General features: G+C 47.4%; 1 protein-coding gene and 1 long non-coding RNA gene across 5 annotated transcripts in view; one reads left to right on the top strand and one right to left on the bottom strand.

Moving 5' to 3' along the window:
* LOC310750236 overlaps window positions 1-21,206 on the top strand; it is a 46,930-nt gene extending 25,724 nt beyond the window's left edge. Inside the window, exon 2 of the long non-coding RNA XR_014542005.1 lies at window positions 20,288-21,206. This is a non-coding gene — a long non-coding RNA (uncharacterized lncRNA). The remainder of the gene's footprint in view (window positions 1-20,287) is intronic.
* TADA2A (transcriptional adaptor 2A) overlaps window positions 6,728-23,455 on the bottom strand; it is a 33,118-nt gene continuing 16,390 nt past the window's right edge. For all 4 annotated transcript variants that reach the window (XM_083587857.1, XM_083587859.1, XM_083587858.1 and 1 more), the window contains 7 exons: window positions 22,069-22,112; window positions 20,179-20,289; window positions 16,161-16,232; window positions 14,392-14,524; window positions 13,414-13,457; window positions 10,505-10,578; window positions 6,728-7,134 (listed from right to left, as the gene is read on the bottom strand). In XM_083587857.1, coding sequence (XP_083443983.1) covers window positions 6,949-7,134; window positions 10,505-10,578; window positions 13,414-13,457; window positions 14,392-14,524; window positions 16,161-16,232; window positions 20,179-20,289; window positions 22,069-22,112 — 664 coding nt within the window. In that variant the 3' untranslated portion in view covers window positions 6,728-6,948. The remainder of the gene's footprint in view (window positions 7,135-10,504; window positions 10,579-13,413; window positions 13,458-14,391; window positions 14,525-16,160; window positions 16,233-20,178; window positions 20,290-22,068; window positions 22,113-23,455) is intronic.

Genomic DNA, 23,455 nt, shown 5'->3' with positions numbered 1-23,455 from the left:
AGAGCACGGTTGGTTGCATCCTGCATCTGGCCCTTATCAGCACCAGCAGCTGTGGGCGCCATGCAATTTTTAACTTTTTATAATAGGCTGGTTCCCACACATAGTCATGGACCGCTCTTGATCCTTGCAAGCAAGAGGCATGAGCAGAGTTCCAGGAGACACTCCAGCTAGCAAAGAAGGTGCAATGTAGGACCGGTGAGGGGTGTGCCCATAGGAGAGAGAGTGGGGCTGAGGAGGGGGGGTTGCAGCCTTGGGAGGGAACCCCTGGCCTAGCCAATCCCACGGGGCTGTTGCAAGGATTAAATGGGGAGGGGGAAAACAACATGCACCACCCTGAGCTCCATGTAGAAAGCTTGGGATTTTTTTTTTTAAAAAATTGTAATTAGTGTTTTTTTTTAAGAGTAGGATCAGCAACTGGCAGTCAAAGGGCCAAATCTGCCCAACATCAAATGGTACCGTATGGACTTCTGCAATTGCCAATCACCCCAAGGCAAAAGAGGATTTTAAACGAACAGTAAATGAGGCAGCCAGGCCACATGCAGCGATCGCGGGGGACAACAACAGGATATGGGGCTCCGGTTTGTCGCTCCCTTGTTACACTTGCTTTCCAGGAAATAAAATTACTGCCCAAAGGTTTTGGTTTGGCGGTATGTTGGCTGAAAGCCTCCCGTGCCCTGTCATTACCTTTTCTGTAAGCACAATTATGTTCATGTAGGCTTACTCAACGCCGAGATGATTCTGTGCCACAGAATGGTAGAAGTGACGTCATTTGCCTGGTTTTATTTTTCATAATCGTGTGCCAACCTGGACTAGAGCTGGGGAAATAAGCTTCTTTGCTCCTCATTTTATCTGACCTTTATTCCTCATCACTCGTCTCACTCTCCCCGCAAAAGAAATCTTAAGGGGAAACAGTAAGGAAAACATACTTGTTGGCTGATATGATGACAATGCTTTGTCTCCCAATGCTTGTCTTACTAGTGTGGAGTAGAGTACTGTTATTCACGATGACTATTTTATTATTAGGCTGACTATCTGTATGCTTTTTACGATGCTTTTATCATTGATGTGTTTTTAATGCCGCACATTGCCCTAGGATCTTTTGATAAAGGGCAGTATATCAATGGAATAGATAATAATCATACTCAAGAGCAAATCCATTGAAAATAATGACTATGACTGTTATTGGTTCCATACAGTTCAGTGAGTCTACTCTGAGAAAGGCACAGAGGCATACAACCCATTTTATATATTAATTTTCAAATATTTTTGTAAGCATCCAACATAGGATCAAATTCCAGAAATGTCTATCCTTTCTATCCAAAGCTGCCATTCCCAGCTCTTTCCACTGGGTAATCATGAATAACCCTTTCTTCTTCATTTTAGTAGTTCCTTATTATTTGAATAATAAAGAGCCAAAGTTTCCAGATTAGCTGTTGTCTGTGTCTGTCTTATCCTCCTGGTTAATTGAGCCAGATTCCCTTTTGCTTGCCTGCACTCGTTATTTTACCAGCCCGGTTTGCCGAAGACCTTGCTGGATGAGTGACTCAGTTAAGTTAAAAATGGTCTTGAATCTACCAGAACAGACATGATACCTTCAATGGAATCTAGATGTCCATTAATCGAGTTCTGGCGCACATTCTGTCAATGGGAGCTGTTCAAATGGGCCTGAATTGAATGTTCAACAGTGATAGACCACTTTAAACGTTTGCCCATAAATGTTGTTCCTTCTGCCAAAACATTTGATGGAATGAGCAGTTGAGGGAGTGGAAGGGAAATGGACAGGAGGGTTGGTAGGTGACCTGGTCGCTCTAAAATATTATAACTCAGCCCTAAGGGCAATAACTTAGAAGAACAGAAAATGGAGTCAGTAACACTTTCTGCTCTGCTATTGAGGAAAGTAAAGTAACCCTTCGATTTGTTCCGTCGGCTACCATGTGAACATGTCAGCTTCAAGCAACCGCGACCCGCTTGTCACGTATAAAACAGCCTTATTTGCAAAAGCCGCTAAAAGTATTTGTGCTAGTCATGTAAAAGACAACACTGTAGATTTTGCAGGGGATTCATTGATTTGATTTATGGTCAATGGTTGCTTATTTCTGGATCTTTCTTAATAGGTCTTATTGGATTTGCTGGATTTGTAATGGCTTTTGGTCAAATACAATAAATGATTGATTGATTGAAATATTTTTGTACTGCTTAACATTTAGGGTTTCTAAGCAGTGTGTACATAAATATTTAAAAAGTGGGGGAACAGTCGAATAATTAAGAACGATTAAAATTTCACTGTAAAAGCAAAAAGCTACTATAAAACGCCTTCTAGGCTTGGGGAATCTGTGGGGAAGGGCCATAGCTGAATGGCAGAGTGTCTGCTCTCACACAGAAGTCCCAGGGTCAATCCAATCAGGGCTCATCCTCACTTTTGCTTGATTGTCTGTAACTTGGAAAAAGGTGTGTGTGTGTGTGTCCCTTTTGGGGCCTTTGATAAGCCCCAAATGATTTGATGGTGCTTTTTTGGCTGGGGTTGATTCACATACTGTCAAACCCTCCAAAGGAGGAGAACGGACTACCACCTTCTAAGGTAGTCTGTTCAGAAAGTTCTCCCGAATGTTTAGTTGGAATCACCTTTCTTGCCATTTGAACCCAATGGATTGGGTCCTAGCTTCAGGAGCAACAGGAAACAAGCTCGCTCCATCTTCCATGTGACATCCCTTTAAGTATCTGAAGATGATTCTCATATCACCTCCCGGTCTTATTTTATCCAAGCTAAACATACTCAACTCCTTCAACCGTTCCTCACCAGGCGTGGTTTCCAGACCCTTTATCATCTTGGTTGCCCTCCTCTGCACACCTTCCAGCTTGTCAGTATCCAGGTCAGTCACCTGGAAGCAAATGAACCTAACCATGTGTTGGCAGCCGGCCTCATTTAAAAATAAATAAATGTTCTGGGCTAGTAACTTGCTAGTGAGGCTGTTGTGATGATGTTTGCATAACATAATCTGGCCTGCAGAATTTGCCCTTTCTTGACATTTGTCTTTGGCTCTGCGATGTGCAATAACCTCATTGTGAGCCAGCTTTATTGTGGTTAGCCATTCGCATTGGGGAGGTGTGTGTATGTGAGAGAGAGAGAAGTCGATCTTCATTTCTGTCACATTTTTTATTTTTCGTAAAGCATTGTTTTGCTCTGCTAACATCATGGTTCTGGACTAGAGTCAGAAATTTTAAAAAATAACCAGAGAAGCATTTAAACAACATGGAGTATTATTTATAGGGACCAGACAAAAAACAGCAACCGCCAAACACTCCAGACGACTTCTGGTTTCCAGATGGCCTGGAATAAAACAGAGACAATGTCGGCTTGTCCTATGAGGGAGACATGCATTACTATTCAGCCTCCTCTCCAGCTCAAATCTCTTTACTTGCTGAGCTTGTCAGGTAGACTGAAGTGAACAAAGGCCTTGATTACCTTCCTCCCAAGGTGAAGGGGAGTGGCCTAGCTAAGCCTGGCAGGACAGTGTACTCTATGGCATTAACCCCTTCACAAATTAATTCGACTTAAGCATGTTGGTTATATGAGGCTGCCTATCCCACAAACCCCAAAGCTTTTTGGTCTCCTCCTCACCCCACCAGAGTTCAAAATAGTCCTCTAGCCTTACTCTCAGTTGTCATCCTTACATCCCTCTGATTTCTTGCTTGATCTGGTAGCTGTAGGTAGGATTAACACATCCTTTCCTGAGAGAGGCTTTCCTGTGCCTTTTAACAACTGCTTACAATGGTACCTTGGTTCTCAAACAACTTGGAACCCTAACACCGCAAACCTAGAAGTAAGTGTTCTGGTTTGTGAACTTTTTTCGGTTTGTGAACTTTTTTCAGAAGCCGAACGTGTTCCGTTTTGAGTGTTACGCTTCCGATTTGAGTGCCACACTTCCATTTTGAGTGTTGCGGTGAGATCTGTCTGTTTTTGCTATTTATTTAGCGTTTTTGTTTTTACAGCTTTTTTTTTGTTTTTGTCACTTGTTTGGAACCCAATTCAGCTACTGATTGGTTGATTGTGTGCCTGCAGTACATTGTTTATTGCTTTCATTTTTATGGATCGATAGTCTCGTTAGATAGTAAAATTCGTGTTAACTTGCTGTTTTGGGAGTTGTTTTTAAAAGTCTGGAACAGATTCATCCATTTTGTATTGCTTTCTATGGGAAAGTGTGCCTTGGTTTTGGAACGCTTTAGTTTTGGAACGGACTTCCGGAATGGGTTAAGTTTGAGAACCAAGGTACCACTGTAATGGGATGGAATCAAAGACGAGGTATGGCTTTCTCATTTAGAAAAGATTCATTGTCTGAACGACCTTCTCATCAGCATGGCTGTTTATGGCATTAAGAGCCCAGTTCACAAAGGAGCTGACAACTTCATTAGCAGCCTATGCTTTGCAGCCATAGTGGTGGTGAAGACAGCTTAAGAACACCTTTGTCAGGGACCCCCCCAGTGGATTCTGTGTTTTCCCTAGCTAGCATTGCTTTCCATTCTCTGCTGGACTGGTTTGGTACTTCCCTAATGAATTAGTTCTTTGAGCCCGTCGTAAGTTTAGATCACTGTGGCATCTTTCTTATCATGTACGGATGCCTTGGAGTAGCTATGGCACTGATAAGGTATAATGCTGTTGTTTCATGTGGATTTTATTTTTTTAACTCACAGGTTAGTCACACGTTTCTATGTGGAAGACTATGGGGAAGGGCCATAGCTCAGTGGTAGAACATCTGCTTTGCATGGAGAAGGTCAATCCCTGGCATCTCCAGGTAGGGCTGGCAGAGAACCCTGCCTGGAGCCCTGGAGAGCCACTGCCAGTCAGTGTAGAGACTATTGGGCTATATGGATCAGTGTTTTGACTTCGAAGGAAGCTTCCTTATACTGCTCCTAAGCATTATAAGAACAAGACTGTGTGTGTGTGTGTTGGGTACTCATGAATAGTAGGTGTTTGTATGAAGTCATTTAATGGTACAATGTATTTATGTTCTTCAGTGTGTTGTGTGTTGAATAACAAGTGACTAACAAGAATTATTGTTGTTGTCTTTTTACTTCCTACTAATAAAGGTTCTGTTTTGAGTAGAAGTTCAACTAACTGAATTTGTGAAGAAGTACTAAAAGTTTCATGTTCCCTGCAAAGCCGGGGCGTGTGGAATAGATGGGCTGGTTTCTTTGTTTTTCTTGTCTTGAGTGCTGCTATGTAAAGCAAGGCCGGGCCTGGCATAACCTGTACTTCCGAACGTTCCTGATTTTAAATTTGTGTGGCAGGGACAAGTTTCTAGGCCTCATGGTCAAAAGAAAACAAACACTGCCTCACTGGACCAGACTAAGGTCTCACATTCCATTTCCAGCAGTGGCTGGACAGATGTTTCTGGAAGCAACTAAGGCTACCCATGTACAGTGCTGGAGGCTAACTGATGGCTTGACTTTGGCATCTGATACGCCGAAGTATACTGCCAGGAAAATTGGATATATTATACACACAGAGAGCTAAGAGATGCTCCAGTATTCTGGTGATGGTACAACTGCAGCAGGGACGGTGTCCTTCCAGATGTTTTTGGACTCCCAAGCCCAGCTATGGTCAGGGATGATAGGAGTTGTAGTTCAACAGCATCTGGAGGGATTTGTGATCTGAAGCACCGCTCATTCATTGCTTGTTACCACCTTAAAGGTAAAGGTAAAGGTACCCCTGCCCGTACGGGCTAGTCTTGACAGACTCTAGGGTTGTGCGCTCATCTCACTCTAGAGGCCGGGAGCCAGCGCTGTCCGCAGACACTTCTGGGTCACGTGGCCAGCGTGACAAGCTGCATCTGGCGAGCCAGCGCAGCACACAGAACGCCGTTTACCTTCCCGCTAGTAAGCGGTCCCTATTTATCTACTTGCACCCGGGGGTGCTTTTGAACTGCTAGGTTGGCAGGCAATGGGACCGAGCAGCGGGAGCGCACCCCGCCGCGGGGATTCGAACCGCTGACCTTTCGATCGGCAAGTTCTAGGCGCTGAGGCTTTTACCCACAGCGCCACCCAGATCCCTTGTTACCACCTTATGTACCTGCTATTGCTTTTCAGTCCTGCACAACTCAACATTGCGGCCAAGTTTTACTCAGAGTAGACCCATTTGAATTAATGGAAACAAGTGAGTCACACCCATTATGCTTAATGGGGTCTGCTGCGGGTAGGACCAGCACTGGCTGCAGTCTCCTTTCTCCTGCCAGCCCATCCTGAACCAGGCATTTAGGTTTGGGCAAAATATGGCCTACAGATTGGAGCCACTTTAGGTAAGGCAAGCACATTTGAACAAATACTCTACATGTGCATGATTTCTGCACGCAAAATAAATCTGAATTCTTGATGCAGAATTTAGACACTTTCAAAACAGATGACAAATAACTCTTATTATGTTCCAAATGTCTTCCTAAATTGACATGCCTCCCTCTCCCTCCCTCCCCCTTTCTGAATGGTGTAATTTTAGAACGGTGCAATTTGGGCATGTGATGCAGCTTTTAGCTCCTCCGGCACGTGCTGAGCCTCTTGAAGCAAACAAGTTTTAAAAGGCAGGAGCCTGCAAGCTGGAAGGGGAGAGGCGAGCCGAGCTTCTCCCTCGGTTGGCTCTCCCACACAAAAGCTGAGCACAAAATGCGTTTGGGAGCCGCCGTTCGGTGCTTAAGCTCTTCCCGAGTGCCAAGGCAAAAAAACAACAAAGAACAACCTCTGCGCTTCCATCCTTTTTTTAATCATTGCAAGAGGTGTGAAGGCCCACTCCATACTTTAATAATAGATTACACATCCCACAGCTCTTCCCAAAAGTTCATCGCTGCAGAATGCCAACAAAACATTACATAGTACAGTTTAGAACAGGATGAGAAGCCAGCCTTCGTAGAGAGCTCTGCGCCACCCTATCCGCCGTTCAGCAAAAGGCTCCCGCTTCCCCCTTCAGGCTTTGGAGATGTATCCTTCCCGGATAAGGAAATCGTAGATCTTTCTGGTTTTGTTCACGTCGATCTTGATGAGGGCTCGTGCTTGGGCAAGCCTCAGGCCCCCTTGCTTCTGGCACTCGTTGACTAAGGCCGCTTTGTACTCCAGGTAGGCTCCGGGGACCAGGCGAACTACCTGGCAGAGCTGGGAGAGAAGGTCGGAGGTCACGCACACCCCGTCAAACATTTCCCCACCCAGCCCATCAACTTCCCCAAGGCTGCACTACCTTGGTAACCCTTCCAGGTACAGTGGTACCTCGGGTTAAGAACTTAATTCGTTCCGGAGGTCCATTCTTAACCTGAAACTGTTCTTAACCTGAGGTACCACTTTAGCTAATGGGGCCTCCTGCTGCTGCCGTGCTGCTGCCACACGATTTCTGTTCTCATCCTGAAGCAAAGTTCTTAACCCGAGGTACTATTTCTGGGTTAGTGGAGTCTGTAACCTGAAGTGTCTGTAACCAGAGGTACCACTGTAATGGAACTATTTCAAAATCGGGGGGGGGGGGGGAGGAAGCTGCCACCCAAAAATAACATGTAGATTGATTCCAGATGCAGAATGGGGAAATGGAGTGTGGGGAGATAGAACACAAGAGTTGGGGAACCCTTTTCTGCTTGAGGGCCGCATTCCCTTTTGGGTAACCCTGCCGGGGGCCACGTGCCAGCAGTGGTCAGGGCCAAGGGCAAAAGTGCACAGAGCAATGAAAATGAATGTTGTATTTCGTGCAGTAGGCTTGTTTCTACGCACCTCTTGCCTACCCTCCACCCAGATAAGCAGGGAGCGTTATTAGAATCCACCACCCTGCTCCAGCCAGGCACAAATGCTCCATGGGGCTGCAAAGCGAGCCCCGCGAGGGGTGGAGTCTGGGCTTGGAGGGTGTGGCTGGCGAAGGGGTGTGGCCTGGGGGGAGTTGGGCTGCATTTGGCCTCTGGGCTGTGGCTCCCTAATCCTCTACTGTAGCGTTCTAGATGCACCTTCCCAAGGTGGGTGCCTTTCAGCGAGTCATTACAAATGCAGAGCTCCCAAAGACATGATCGGAACCACACATGCCCTCCGATAATCCAGAAAGGCCATGTGTTTATCATCCGCCGAAGGTGGGCAAAACCCAGCCTTCTAAATCTCTGCTTGCGTTTGTGTGCATTGGCAGGGAGGGAGAAGAGCTTGCTCCTTCGCAGCACTAGGAAATATAACCAACCTGGGGCGAGAGGGCTAGCAATGACTGACGGAGCTTGATGGGAGACATGCCAATAAGGACAGCTGCCTCTTAATCCCCCGCAGTCAGGCCAAGCCTGCTCCCTTTTATATCTTTTCACAAAATTGGCACTCGGCTCTGCCCAGCGATAACGGAGCCAGAACAGTTCTGCGGAGCAAGGCTCTGCAGGCGGGAGTTCTTCAATCCTGGAAGTTTATTACCGAGGCAAACCCCCAGCCTCTCCCGGAGACTGAAATGGGGCTTCTGCAAAAGGCCTGCAGTCCAATTTAGCAAGGCGGCAACAGCAGCAGCAGCTGGTCCCCCAAATCCAGCTGGTCCCCCAAATCCAGCTCGCCTCTGAAGTTCCCAGTGCTATATAATGACCCCGCTGGAGACACCAGCTGCTTATTTCCCCCGCTCCTCCTTCCTTTTAATAAGGAAATGCTCCGGCAAAACCTCCGGCAGGAACAAGACGGCAAGAGCAGAACGTCTCGGGAAAACGCAGCTCCTTCTTGATGCCGCAGACAAGGTGGCTTCACCTGTAACACGGGAAGGCACCCAAAATGCCAATTTAGTAGCTAACTGGTGGTGTGTTTTGTTGGGCCGGGAAAGCTTATGGGAAAAGGCTGCACGTCTAAGATTTGCCTGGGAGGAGCAAAGGAAAGCAGCCCCAAAGGGAACTGGTGTTATCAAGTGGCCCCAGAGGAGGACTGGAGAAGTACAGTGGTACCTCGGGTTACATACACTTCAGGTTACAGACTCCACTAACCCAGAAATAGTGCTTCAGGTTAAGAACTTTGCTTCAGGATGAGAACAGAAATCGTGCTCCGGCGGCGCGGCGGCAGCAGGAGGCCCCATTAGCTAAAGTGGTGCTTCAGGTTAAGAACAGTTTCAGGTTAAGTACGGACCTCCGGAACGAACTAAGTACTTAACCCGAGGTACCACTGTATTGTTGCCGTCTCCTTAAAATAAATCCTGGCCCTTTTCTTCTGAACGAGCTCACTTACACTCACTTACACTCAACTGTTTCTATTTACACACACACACACACACACGGCAGCATAGACACATAGATCCACATTTGGGTACACACGTTTTTTTCCAATATAAGACTAGCTGAGCTGAGGTGGAGGTATTCAGATCCTCTTTGCAGATGCTGGAACACAGAAAGGTGCCTAACACAGAGTCAGACCATTGGTCTGTTTAGCTCAGCGTTGTCTATGCTGAGTGACTGCAGGGTTTCAGGAGCGGGGGTTTCTCTCCCTGACCTGCCTGGAGATGCTCGGGCCAGGGACCTAGGACCTTCTGAGTGCAAATCAGATACCCTGCCACTGAGCTGGCTGAGATGAGACAGGCCCTGTCCCTGTTGAACTTCTGGCGCCTGGTGATGACGAGGTGTCCATCCCTTCTATTTTCACTGATTTTATGCTGCGTCCCTTTTGTATATTCCGATTGCACACTGCTTAGAAATTGCAGTTTTAAACTGTATCTACATAATGTAAATAAAGTAAGTGTGGGGCTAATGACATTCTCTTAAGAATGTCGCCCAGCAATATAATCCTATCCATAAATGACCCCCAGTCGCAGGCAAATCTGGTAGAACACTTATGGTTTTGTAACGATGGGCAACATTACAAAGAATCAAATGAGCCGGTAATTAGGGCAGCCTTGTAAACAAGCCCATGGAAGTTACTAGTCTGCTAGCAGGTGGCAGAGGGTTCAGGCACTCTGTCCCTTTTGCAGCAGCTCACTGACAACCTATGCTGTGCACAGAGCAGGGGCTTTGCTCCCCTGCCAGCCTGCTTTGCTTCCATGCCGAGTGCAGCAGAGGGGAGAAGCAAGGCTGCTGCCTGCCATGCGCAATTCTGTGCACTCACCTGCATGCATCTCCTCACGGCCTGTGGCCACCAGGCTAGCTCTTAAATACTAGAGCAAACGATCCCTTGCAATGTGTGCCTCAAACTCTCATTGCAATAATTTCACGTCTTTCAGCCAGAGCAAGTTGTGGTGGGGAGGACTGTGGCTCAATGAGAAGAGTATCTGCTTTGCCTGCAGAAGGTCCCAAGTTCATCCCCAGGTAGGCAGAACTGTACCCTTGCCTAAAACCCTGGAGAGCCGCTGCCAGTCAGTGTAGACAATATCGAGCTAAATGGACCAATGGTCTGACTTGGTATAAGGCACCTTCCCGTGCTCCTATGCAGGCCCCGCAATCAGCTACCTGTTGTTGTAACTGTTTTTGACTGGGCTTATGGTTTACTGTTGCCCGAGAGGCCAATGGCCCTTTAAAGCTGCGGTTTCCCCAGGCAGCCTCTGTTCCCCATTTACCTCTTTTTCTTTCTCGTTAAGTTTCTCTGTGCCTGGGAGACCAGTGAGGTTCAGCGGCGGTGCACTCCGTCTACCTGCGAGGAGATAATAAAAGCAGCATAAACACCCAACCGCGGTTAACAAGGAGCTGGTGGCTCTGAAAATCAACCTTTGCTGTTCCTGAAAATGTTGCAGCAGTTGGGAGGGTGTGGGAAGTCAGGATAGTCAAAGCGGTGCCTGCAGAGAGCATCAACTATGGTTGTTGGTTTTTTACTCCTTTGATGACTACAGTATCTACAGTCCTAGTGTGCTGTTTTGAGAGCACCAAAATGGGGGGGGGGGGACAACCCACCACATTAGCTTCTGATGCACGTGACAAAGGTTCACTGACATTATAGTAACAATGCAGGAAGAACAAAATGAATGCTGTGGCCCTCCAGGTGTTGCTAGATTGATTGATTGATTGATTGATTGATTGATTGATTGATAACAGGGTGAAACTGCCTTTGCCCCACAGTTTGTCATGTGGGCTGGGGCTGGTGGGAATTTCGAATCTGACAGCAACTAGAGGGCCGTAGGATCCCTGCCCCGAAAGAGATGAAGGTGGCGCCGAAAGGATTTGAGATAATACATCATATGCTGCTGTTTCCCCCCCAAATCTGTTTTTGAGTTGTGTGTGCTTTTATGAGTTTGACACAGCATCGACCTCCGTGTTTGGGCTAATAATATCTTTTAAAGTTTATGGGGGATGGTCCACAGCTCAGGCTCAGGCCCTGGCATCTCCAGTGATGAAGGGTTTCAGGTAGCAGAGTAGCGAGACACAGATGTCTGAGAACGGGAGAGAGCTGCTGCCAGTCAGAGCAGACAATATTGGGCTGGATGGACCAGTAGTAAGATGCTCAGTATGCTTTTCACTTTGCCTTGTTTATTTTTGGTTCCTGCAACAAGCCTAGGCACTGTACTTTCCTGGGGATGGGAAGTGTAAGTCAGGTTTAGGCAAAACAGGTATTAAAGGGAGTGAGAGAAGCCTTCCAGGAAGCCACTGGTGTGGGAGAGGTTGGAGGGTTGGAATGTTTGTGACTGAGGGCCTTCAATAATGTGTCTGGGTTAATGTGACCAGGATGAGGACTCTCAAAACTGATGGGGAATGAGATGCCGAATGGGCTTCAACATTGAATCTACTTAGATTTTGCTTTTTATCAGGGACGGGGAGCCTGTGGCCCTCTGGATGTTGCTGATTCCAACTCCCATCAGCCAGCATGGCCAACGGTCAGGGATGATGGGAGTTGTAGTCCGGCGACATCTGGAGGGCCCAGATGTTCCCCTCCCCTGCTGTGCATAATAGCTTTTGATTGCAAGCTACTCTAGCCTCTGGGACTGAGCAGGATAAAAAAATCCCTATCAACGTGTTTATTTACTCAGCAGTTAAAAGCCCCACTGAGCTCAATGGTACTTAAGTGTATTTACCAGGAAGTAAGTGCCGCTGGGTTTTCGCGGTATGCAATTCCTGGCAAATGTGCTCAGGACTGCAGGCAAAAGCAGGGAAGTGCAATTTGCTCAGCTGCTTAAGTAGGGATTTGAACCTGGCACATTCAGCTGTGAATGCACCTGAACCACACCTAACCCTCACACTGTGCAAAGTGGGGCAGTTATGGGTGACAGAGACATGTCTATTAGGCTCGGCCACCTTTCCTCTGAGGCATGCAGCGTGGAAAAAGTTATAGGCTGCAGAGCTGAAATGTGGCTGTGTTACTCACACAGAAGCTCATTCAGGCTTGTGAGATGTAATTGCTGGAAATCTGCAGCCGAGTAATGGCTAAGAGCCCCTATTAGAAAACGAGCTGTCAAGAGAGAAATCTCGTGTGTGTGTTTTTTTTAAATAGTACCCACATTCAAGCAGCCTCCCTTTCGCCTCCATCTTGAGGGCCCCCAAAGCAGCATTAACTACTAATGTCTTTTAATACGTTCCTGGCTCCAGCTCCACCATCAAATATTGCATACGGACCACTGATTTGGGGAAAAGGCAGCAGAGGGACCTCTTCACAGGAAGGTGCAAATTGAGGAGCTGGACACAGCCCCTATATGCGCAGACAGCCACACGCCTGATTGCAACACGTGAAGTGCTCTTTGCCATGGGATGCCAGCACTGAAATAAGTCAAGCCAGGACTGAGCTCATGACCCTGGAAGTGAAGGGTGTGTGTTTGTGTGTGTGTGTGTGTGTGTGTGTGTGTGCTTGTTCTCCCACCATTCTGTTTTGGCTCGTTTATTCCATTCATTCTTGCATCTATATCCCTCCTTTCCTCCAAGGAGCTCAGGATAGTTCTTGCCCTCTCCAGATTATCCTCACAACAACCCAGTGAAGGAGGTTTTGCTGTGATTGTGGTCACCCAGTCAGCTTCAAGCGGCTAAGTGGGGATTCGAACCCTGGTCTCCCAGCTCGCACTCTAACCACCACGCCACGCTGGCTGCCAAAATTTGGGAGCGTAGGAAATGTGGAAGCCTTATACTGAACTTATTCTGAACTGCCTGAATTGATTGGCAGTGGCAATCCAGGGTTTCGGGCAGGCTCCCTCCTACGACAGCTCTGCCTGGAGATGCTGAGGAATGTTGTACCATGCGGCTTTTTCCATGAGTCAACAGACCTTCAGAGGTTTCCTATCCCAGGGGTAGCACCTCCAAGAGGCCCCTGCTCTGCTGCAGTTGGACTGGTGGGTTTCCGATGCCTGTTTCCTGGTCAGCAAGGAGTTTGGGTGGGAGGAATCGGCAGCTGCCCAGCATGCAGCAACCTAGTGCTTCCTTTTAATAACAGGGTGGTGTGGGATTAGTAGCGCATTAACAGCTAATGGGTATGGCTTGTTTTCCCCATTTCTAACAGCACCGAAACTGGTGCAAGGGCTGGAAATGTGGGCGGAGCCTGGAAAGCACTCACCTGAATTTGAGGTTACCGGCATTGTGGGACTCAGGCCAGAATCTCTAAAAATGAAATTTTAAAGGAAAACGTATTGTGAATAAGCCTCATGTGGCACGAGAATAGGTAACACACACATTTTTTCCACGTGCAAAAAAGCCCCCCCCCCCATCTCAATCTCAGCTGAGCTATTTTATACTCCTGGGGCTATCTTGTGCTGGTTCCACCCCCTCGCTGAGGTTGGTGAGACAGCCCTTAAATGGGCAGAGCTCTGGCCTAAAGTCTAGTGCTGCACCCCCCCTCTGCAAGTGTATGGTGGTCTGCCTGGACGAGCAAGCTCAAGAGTAGCAGTGGGGCCCTGATGGCTGAGGATGCCAGCCTTCAATGGCTCCAGAGCTGCCATCTCTGGGGCTTTCGGCTTAGGGTGTGTGCCTCAGGACTTTCTGGTTGCCTGCGCCAACGTTACTAGAAGGCAGGATTGTGACAGGCCAAAGTGCAGGAAAGGGCCCGGAATAAATGTAGGGAAAGCATGGAGATTTCATGAAAAGTAAGAAACAAGTTATACTGGAAAGCACATGGGCAATGCCTGCTGAATTCTCAGAAGACAGAGAATGGGCTAAATTATTATTATTTATTATTATTATTTTGGCACAGAGTATATATGTTTCTGGTTGGCAAGGCTTATCCTGGGTTTTCCCAGAACAGGCGCTCCCACCTGGGTAGGAAACATGAATTCCTGTTTTACCAGATTATGTTCTTAAAGTCGCTTAGCTCCACCTTTCTTTCATTAACGAGAATCTTGGTCCTGGGCAGATATTTCATGGCAAAATTGACACAGAAGATCCTTAAAAGCAGATTCAACCACTTACTTTTTTGTATTATGCCACACCACACACCCATTTGCTTATTCTGGGTTTACGAAACAGCTGCTCCGTGCCAATTTTGCTCTGGTTTCACTAAAAACAACCACCCCCAAACCCTCATTTTTGGTTGACATACATGTCCGCTTGCCGACTGAGCCACTGCTGACAGGCACTGCTGTCCTGGATGTACTGGAGGACTTCGGAGAGCATTGTGCGCTTCAGGCACTCCTCCTCACGGGTCTTTTTGAGCCGGTCATATGTTCTTGCACCTGTGCCAAGAAAACAATTGTTGATATGGCTCGCCAGACAAGCAAACTGCCACAGGCAGCTGACCCATGCGAAGAAGGCTAAGAAGGCAAAGCAGTTTTGGACCCAAGTTAGCCAGACCCATGCATTTCCAATGGCTCTGCCCCGAGAAGGGCTGATGTTGGATACAAACCATATGTACATTAGATGTCAAGTGTGGTAGATGTTGACATTGACCAGTGAGTCCTAATGCTGTAGTGCTGGGAAATCCCAGCATTTGCTAGTTCTAGCGGCAATAATTTACATGCGGGAACTTTTTCAGCCCGAGGGCCGCATCTCCTTCAGCTCAGTCTTCTGGAGGCCACATGCCAATGGTGGGCGGGGCCAGAGGCAATGTGGGCGGGGCAATGAATGTATTTGGAGGCTGGGAGTTGTACAGTGGGCTACGTTCCACACATATACATACCCCTCTCCTCCATCCAGGGAAACAAGGCATTATCAGAGTTCAAGGACACATTCCAGCCAGGCAAAAACACTCTAGGTGCAAAGCAGCCAGGATAGGATGTGAGCTAGGGAGTGTCCCAAGGGCCAGATAAAAGAGGCTTTTTTGGGGGGGTGATTTACATAACCAGCTGCAAGAGCCAAGGGTCTCTCATCCTGCCAGTGAATTACTGACCTGTTTTCAATTTGAGATTGAACTGAGCTCAGGGTTAGTTACTCAGGGATAATTTGTCACGAAAACCAGCTTTGCTTAGGGGGGTCTCAAATATCTGAACGCTTAGTAAAGGTAAAGGGACCCTGACCATTAGGTCCAGTCGTGGCCAACTCTGGGGTTGGGGCGCTCATCTCACTTTACTGGCCGAGGGAGCCGGCGTACAGCTTCCGGGTCATGTGGCCAGCATGACTAAGCCGCTTCTGGCAAACCAGAGCAGCTCATGGAAACACCGTTTACCTTCCCGCCAGAGCGGTACCTATTTATCTACTTCTACTTTGATGTGCTTTTGAACTGCTAGGTTGGCAGGAGCAGGGACCAAGGAACGGGCTCTCACCCTGTTGCGGGGATTCGAACCGCCAACCTTCTGATCAGCAAGCCCTAGGCTCTGTGGTTTAACCCACAGCACCATGCGCTCCTTATTCAAGAGACAGCTAGACTAGGCTTGTCCTGTCTTATGAGCGAAATCAAAAAGCCCAAAGCAACCACTCAGAAGTCATCTTGGCATGAAATGGTGTATAAATACGTAAACAAACAAGGAAATAAAATGATGATGATATGTGAGTTTGTCTGCTGACACAGCAGAGAGGTTTGTCTCTCTCCCTACTTCTCCAAAGCAGGAAGCTAGACTCTGATGACTAGGCAGGTAGATATAGTCTTCCCTCTGATGAAAGGCACTCCTGCATTCATGAGTCAAACAGGTAATTCCCCAACGCATTCAGAACTGGTCACCGCTGCAGAATCCAGCCATTTGCCTTGTGAGGCGTTCCCTAAACAATCAAGGGATTCAAAGCAGTTCAAATTGCTGCTTGCCCAACCCCCAAAAGTACAACGGACTGACACGCAAATGAACGTATTTTGGATGGAAATTACTTATGATAACGTTCTGCTTTGAATTAAGTGCCACAGCAGCCCAGCCATGGCTAACTTATTCAGCATGTACTTACTGCAGAAATTGGTGATCCCCGCTGTCCTGTACTCCTGAAGTCGTTTGATTTCCCTTCGCAGCTCAAACTCCACTGGGTAGAATAACAGAAACATTAAAAAAAAAAAAGGAATGGGAAAAGGTCACCCCTGGGTGCCCTATCCACTACTATACAACCCTGGCTCTTCGTACGTAATGCGGTAGCTGGAGTCGAGTCTGGAAACCTCAGAATTTCAGCCCTACCAAGTTTCTAGCTGTCTTTTGAAAAGGCATTTATTTATATTCATTTTTTGGTGTAAATGTGGGGAACACGCACGCCCCCCCATGTATACAGGATAAACATCCGTTAACAAAGGAACTCAGATCTACGATGCTTCCATTGGGTGAGAGCATCCGTGGGGATGGGGAGAGGCAGACAGGCTGAGACAACTGCTGAAGTACTTCAGTGCAACAAGTCTCTCGAAAAGCTGGTGTGGGAGCCAAGTAGCTACAGACATGTTAATGAAAGTGACAAAGGGGAAACCAGGTCTCTGTGAGCCAATCCAGGGCCTGAGAAAAGAGACGGCAAAGCCAGGCAAGGTAGATCAGTGATGCCAGAAATGTGACCCAAGTCCGAGATAGCTGTCTCGAACGGGGATTAAACACCAGTGTTTGGAAGAGCAGCTTCTTGTAAAACTGCTTGAAAAAATGAATTTCAGAGGTGGGAAACAGTTTTTCAGCCTGAGGGCTGCGTCGCCTTCTGGGGACCATGTGCCAGTGGTGAGTAGGGACAGAAACAAAATGGGTGCAGCAATGAATGTAAAAAATGCCTTCATACACTAGGCTAATTTCTACACACACATCCTTCTCTATCCTCCGTTGGGTAGAAGTGTTGTCAGAGCTCAAGGGCACATCTGTGGGGTGTGAACCAGGGACAGTGAGGGGTTTGGTTTGGGGAGAGTTTTGAGGGCCAGACAGAGAAGCCTGGAGGGCCACATTTGGCCCCCAGGCCTGAGGTTCCCCACCCCTGCGCTACACCTTATAGAATATGGTATACCCTTATGAGTGAAAAACGGTGTGCAAAAGCTAAGAGGGCGAGTTGGAAATTCCCTAGTTTCTTTCCGGCCAGAAACTGGACTGAGGTCCTAAGACTAACCTACCTCACAATATTGTAAGGATAATCTGGAGAGGGAGAAAGCCAGGCATGTCACCATAAAGGTGAGATATAAATGTAATAAAAAAAATTAAAAGTGGCTTTATTTGTAAACTGCTTGAAGGTTTGTTTGTTTTTTAATTGAAAGGCATATATAATTATTACATGTGTCTATGAAGCACACGGAGTTCTTTGAAGTGCTATGTAAGTGCTATATATAAATGCTAAAATTATTATTATTACTCTTAATGTTTATTTGCTTCCAAGCAATTAATGGTGGTGTGTCAGGGAAGGGGAGAAGAGGAGGGCAAACCGGCCTATTGATTGCTCCATTTTCAGACATGAGCAGCACTGCACTTGATCACATTAAGAGACATTATGAGTTAATTTTTTAAAAAAACAAAAACCTTTCCCGAGTAACTAATCAGAAAAGTTTTAGATCTCAATAAAACCACAGCTATGCAGAAACTGCCGCGCCCATTTCTGTGAAAAGTCCCTGGCGTGGAGCACAGAAACAGCTTTGAAGTTGTTGATGCGGGCGTTGCATCAAACAGAAATAAGAGGAAATGTAGAGGGGAATAATCGTTTACAACTGCCTCTGCTGGAATGCAGAGAGGCCAATTAAAGATTATTAATTATGCAAACTAGATGAGTGGTTAGATGATGGAAGAGTGAGGCACCTTTGAAAGGCAAAGCCTCCAACAGGATGCCAAGTCATGGGATCTCCACGACTTGACACTTAGTGGCAGCCTTGTCAAAATCTTGCTGAAATTCTGCCGCAAGTGCTTTCTGGGACAGATTTTCTAATAATAAAACAACTCATTAGTAAAGGTAAAGGGACCCCTGACCATTAGGTCCAGTCGTGACTGACTCTGGGGTTGCAGTGCTCATCTCGCTTTATTGGCCGAGGGAGCCGGCGTACGGCTTCCGGGTCATGTGGCCAGCATGTCTAAGCCGCTTCTGGCGAACCAGAGCAGCGCACGAAAATGCCGTTTACCTTCCCGCTGGAGCAGTACCTATTTATCTACTTGCACTTTGACGTGCTTTTGAACTGCTAGATTGGCAGGAGCAGGGACTGAGCAACGGGAGCTCACCCCGTTGCGGGGATTCGAACCGCCAACCTTCTGATCAGCAAGTCCTAGGCTCTGTGGTTTAACCCACAGCGCCACCCACGTCCCTAAACAACTCATTGGAGGGCTGCAAAACTTCTGAAGTTCAGGAGCCTCAGAGTTCCTCATTTCTACAGCTGTTTCTGTCTTATCCCTCCCCCTACAAAAAAGTGACATTCACATGCTTGGGGTGGTTATCTGCAAAACTGAATATTTGGTTTCCGTGAGGGTAGAATGATTTCATATATCACTTTGCATTGTTTCCTTCGGGGTAAAAGTGCAGAGACTTGGCTTAAATTGTGGGTGGTTCCTTTGTGCTTATGCTGTTCCTTATTCAAAGCCGAGACCAATTAGTAACTGTACTTGAATGAGGGCCAGCTTCTCTACTCTGGAGAACTGGGTTAATTTCACAACACCTTGCACAAGACGTTGTGTGTACGTACATGTGTCAGCAACTACTGCCTAGAAACCTGTTGCTTTGTTCCAGGGACATGAATCACAACTGTGTTATATACATGAGAGTTTTGCTTCAAGACATGCAAAAAAAAACCCCCAACACAGGTATTTGCTGCACGCTAGCTTGGGCAAATGAAAAAACAAATATAGCTGTCACAGTTGGAACAAACTTGCGAACTGCATCAAATCAGTCACTGGGCAAAGCAGGAGGTTTTGATCCCTTCCCTCAAGTATCTGTTCAACAATGACAGAACAGGTTGTGTGTGGTCATTTCTCTCAACCCATTTTCTTTGCTGATCTCCTGTCCTAAAAGAAGGGGTCAGGAGCATCTGTGTCCAGCATGGCCAATAGGGACAGGGATGATGGGAGCTGGGAAGGCAGGAGGTTTGACCACTTCTCTCCACACCGCGGTCTTCCTTACGAGATGTGCTTTTGGAAATAAAACCTTAACAAGCCCGCAACACTTTGCGGCCACAAAACAGCCTGTAATAAAGCTATTTATAATACCACTATTGACCTTCTAACTGAAGCAGCTGGAATAGCCAGACTGGTGAGTGTACTTTATATTTGAAATGCTAAGGACTGGGCAGGACACGGACACACATCTGTCAGCCTCCAGATGTTGCTGGGCTCCATCCCTGATCATTGGCCAGGCTGGCTTCGACCGATGAGAGCTGGAGTTCAGCAACATCTGGTTGCCCACTGCCATGCTAAAAACTTGGTAAGCAGAATCCATCACTCAGCAACGAAAAGAAACCAAATCCCATGCACCAACTATTTTGTGTGCGCGCCTACATGCGTGTCCACACCCAACTGTGCTTCTTTTAAGGCAGGCACCCCCAAACTCGCCCTTCCAGCTGTTTTGGGACTACAATTCCCATCATCCCTTACCATTGGTCCTGTGAGCTAGGGATGATGGGAGTTGTAGTCCCAAAACAGCTGGAAGGGCGAGTTTGGGGGTGCCTGTTTTAAGGGCTTGGCACAGCTCCAAAGCTTGCATCCCGCTATGGCAGGAGTGGAGGACCTTCAGCTATCCAGATGTTACTGAAATACAACTCCCATCAGCCCTAGCAGTCATGGTCAATGGCCAGGGATGGTGGCAATTTGGCAACATCTGGAGGGCCAAAGGCACAGGGGCCAATTCAATAAAAAGGTTTCACAATTTCCTGCCTTTTTTTTACTGTACCACAATTGCGGTGGAAACTGTATATGCCAATGATATTTGGGGAGGGGGACTTTTACTGCTACTATATATAGAGATAAAATTCATGTGTGATCCTTAGCATGGTGCAATGTGAAAGAGAAACACAAGCATGAAAGACAGAAGACCAGGTGATGCCTACATGCGTGACTTTCTATGAATTTGTCGTGCTCCGTCGGTCCCAGGATTCTTGCAAAGCGCCTCATGGTCTCGTAAAGATCTTGAACCTCTTTTGGGTACCTTCTTTCCAGAACTGCAAGACAAAGGGAGGACACAGAAAGCTGCTTTCTTAGCAAAGGAGAAAAATGCAGATTCAAAGGAAACACCACGAATGCGATGCTGCCTCTTCTTGGGTGGAGTCCGTGAACAATGCGCAGGTCAGATAGAAGTGATCGTGTGTTTAGCTGAAAATTCCCTATTCGTGGCTATTTATTCTTAACCATACTCCTTAAATGGGTTCTCTCCAGGGCTCTGGTCCATTTTCCAGTGGTGGCTGGTTCCCATTGGGACTGGTGGGGCAGAAGGCAGGGAAGCCAATGGTAGGCAAAGCCAGAGCCAATGACAAGGGGGACCAACGTATTCCAGTTTTGCCCTCCTCCTCCCTGCTGGTTTCTACAAGAGCAACCGTGAGACTAAGGAGGGGGAGAACGCAGGCGGGCAGTGGTGGCACCCCCTGAACTGGCTGTAAGCAGGCAGGCAGGCAGGTGGGGGCTGGCTGAGGGAGCGGGGGCTGAGTTTGGTGGGGCAATGTGCCATTTTCCCTAACGGATCAGCTTCCAGTGCTATTTTCAATCACTGAAATGCGTTCCATGGTGCTAGCCTGCTTGTGTGTTCATGTATCTACCTGTAGAACCCCTCCTCTCAAACCTCTTAAAAATTTGCAGCTGTTCAGTTCAAGCAACACCAACACAACATCTGGTTATGTGGGGCACAGGTATTACACCTTGTAAGCATGCAGATGTTGGGGCTGCGAGTTATCAGGAATGGATTGACATTTTTCTGCTTAGCAGAATCCATCCATTCTGGGCTAATTAGTACCGAGACGACAATCCCAGCAGGCCAAAGGTGTGGGTGACTATAGTATGTGGCTATTGGGTGTTTTGTCTCCAGCTTAATAACAGCAGTTACAATAGTAACAAAAATATATGTGCATTTTAAGTAGCCTTTTTGCATGGGCTTCTAGGGGCCTCCCATCCATGAGGCTGATAAGATCCCGCCATTGCTATAGCCATATACTACCGGCAGAATCAGACGCACTATCCTTCTGATATCACTCACTGGGTGACTATAGCAGGAGAGAGCTGTTTTTCACATGCTCTGCTTGCCTGCCTACCATAAATGCTTAAAGCCCTAAACAATGCAGGTCCCAAGTATCTGAAAGACCACCTCCATCTCTACACACCTTCTCAGGTGTTAAGCTCTGCAGAGGGGTGGGGTGAGCTCTCTCAATTTTCCCACCACCCTCAGAAGTCTGGGCAATGGCACCCCCTGGGGACTTTCTCCGAATCAACCCCTAAATTGTGGGATTATGGAGGATTCCCTCCCCACAGAGGCACATCCAGCACTCTCACTTTACAGCTTCTGTTGTGCAATGAAGCTGCACCTCTTTACCCTGGCCTTCAACGAAGTATGTTTGTTTTGCAGGACCCACCTCTTCTGCTGAAATTTATATTGTTCTTTGCTGTTTTTATAATTGTACATATATTGTTATAACCTGTCCTGGGAGCTTACGGTGAAGGGCAGGCAAAAAAAATTAAATCATATATATATAAATGAATCAAATAAAATAAGCAGCTGGTTGGACACTGTGGGAAAGAGGATGAAGGACTAGACAAGCTTTTGGTCTGATCCAGGGGAGCCCCAATGCTGCAGAGTCAGAACATTCGCTGGAACCAATATTTCCCCCCAGAGGTAATTTCACAAACAGAAAATAGCAACACCGAGGTATTTAAAGGGTGAATCAGGCAGCATCCTTTCAGACTAATTTTAGCCAGGCAGCGCAGCCATTAAGGCTGACAGCCGAGATACTCACTCTGGAACTTTCTGAGGTTGATGAGTCCGTGGTCTCTTATAATTCTGTAATTGAAAAAGGTACAGCCTGTATTAGGGCCATTGCCCAACTATTATCAAGCAATCTTGCAGCAGAAAAGTTATCCTGGGAATTCCTAGAATCTCCTCGTTAATAATATTTTCCAGGAAAGGCTAGGCAAAGCTTCTCTTAGGACTACAGTCGTACCTTGGAAGTCGAACAGAATCTGTTCCGGAAGTCCGTTCGACTTCCAAAACGTTCAGAAGCCAAGGCACGGCATCCGATTGGCTGCAGGAAGCTCCTGCAGCCAATGAGAAGCCACGGAACCCGTGTCAGACATTCGGGTTCCAAAGAACGTTCGCAAACCGGAACACTCACTTCCGGGTTTGTGGCGTTCAGGAGCCAAAATGTTCAAGTTGCAAGGCATTCAGCAACCAAGGTATGACTGTACTTAAGACACTTCAGCTGTCTTCAGGGCGTGGTGAGAGGCCTTCTCTACACAAGCATCAGAGTGAGGTGCTAGAATCCTGAGGTGGCAGCATGGAAAGGGCTGTAGCTTAGCGGTAGAGGGTCTGCCTTGCATGCAGAAGGTCCCAGGTTCAACCCCCAGCATCTCCAGGTGGGTCTGGGAAATAATCCCTGCCTCAAACTGGAGGAACTGCTGCCAGTCATTGTGGGCAATACTGAGCTAGATGGTCAAATGGTGAGGCAGCTCCCTACGTTCCCATGACCACGACAGTTCAGTCTCCAAGGATGGAAAACACGGTTTTTAAAGTTCTTACCCATGTTTTGTTTTGTCTTTAAACAGCATCCGGGGGGGAAAAAAGTACCTCTCCTGTTGTGCTAGATTTCTGCTTGCAGGGAATTTTTTTCACATGGGAGCATTCAAAAATGTGACACCTCCTTACATGCTTGCAATTCAAGTGATGTCGCACATTCCACTATCACATGCTACTGTGTAGATCAAGCTTCGGTGTCTAAGATACCTTCCCAAGTCCATGAAAGCAGCATACCGTATTTTTCGCTCTATAGGACGCACTTTTTCCCCTCCAAAAATGAAAGGGAAATGTGTGTGCATCCTATGGAGTGAATGCAGGCTCCTTGGCTTCAGCGATAGCAACGCGAAGCCTCCGAAGCGCTCCCTCCGCACTCCGGAGGCTACGCGTTACTTTCGCTGAAGCTTGGAGAGCGAGAGGGTCGGTGTGCACTGACCCCTCTCGCTCTCCAGGCTTCAGGGATAGCTGCCTGAAGCCTTTGGAGCGCAGCGGGAACTCGCGCTGCACTCCGAAGGCTTCGGGTTCCTTTTGCTGAAGCTGGGAGAGCAAGACTCTCCTGGCTTCAGCAGAGAGGGAGCGCTGCGCAGCGCCCCTTCAGCCAAGCGGGAGGAGAA

This window comes from Podarcis filfolensis (assembly GCF_964270895.1).
Source record: "Podarcis filfolensis genome assembly, chromosome: 15".
Classification (NCBI taxonomy): domain Eukaryota; kingdom Metazoa; phylum Chordata; class Lepidosauria; order Squamata; family Lacertidae; genus Podarcis; species Podarcis filfolensis.
Note: the sequence above shows the minus strand (reverse complement) of the source record. Positions and strands in the feature narration are given on the sequence as shown.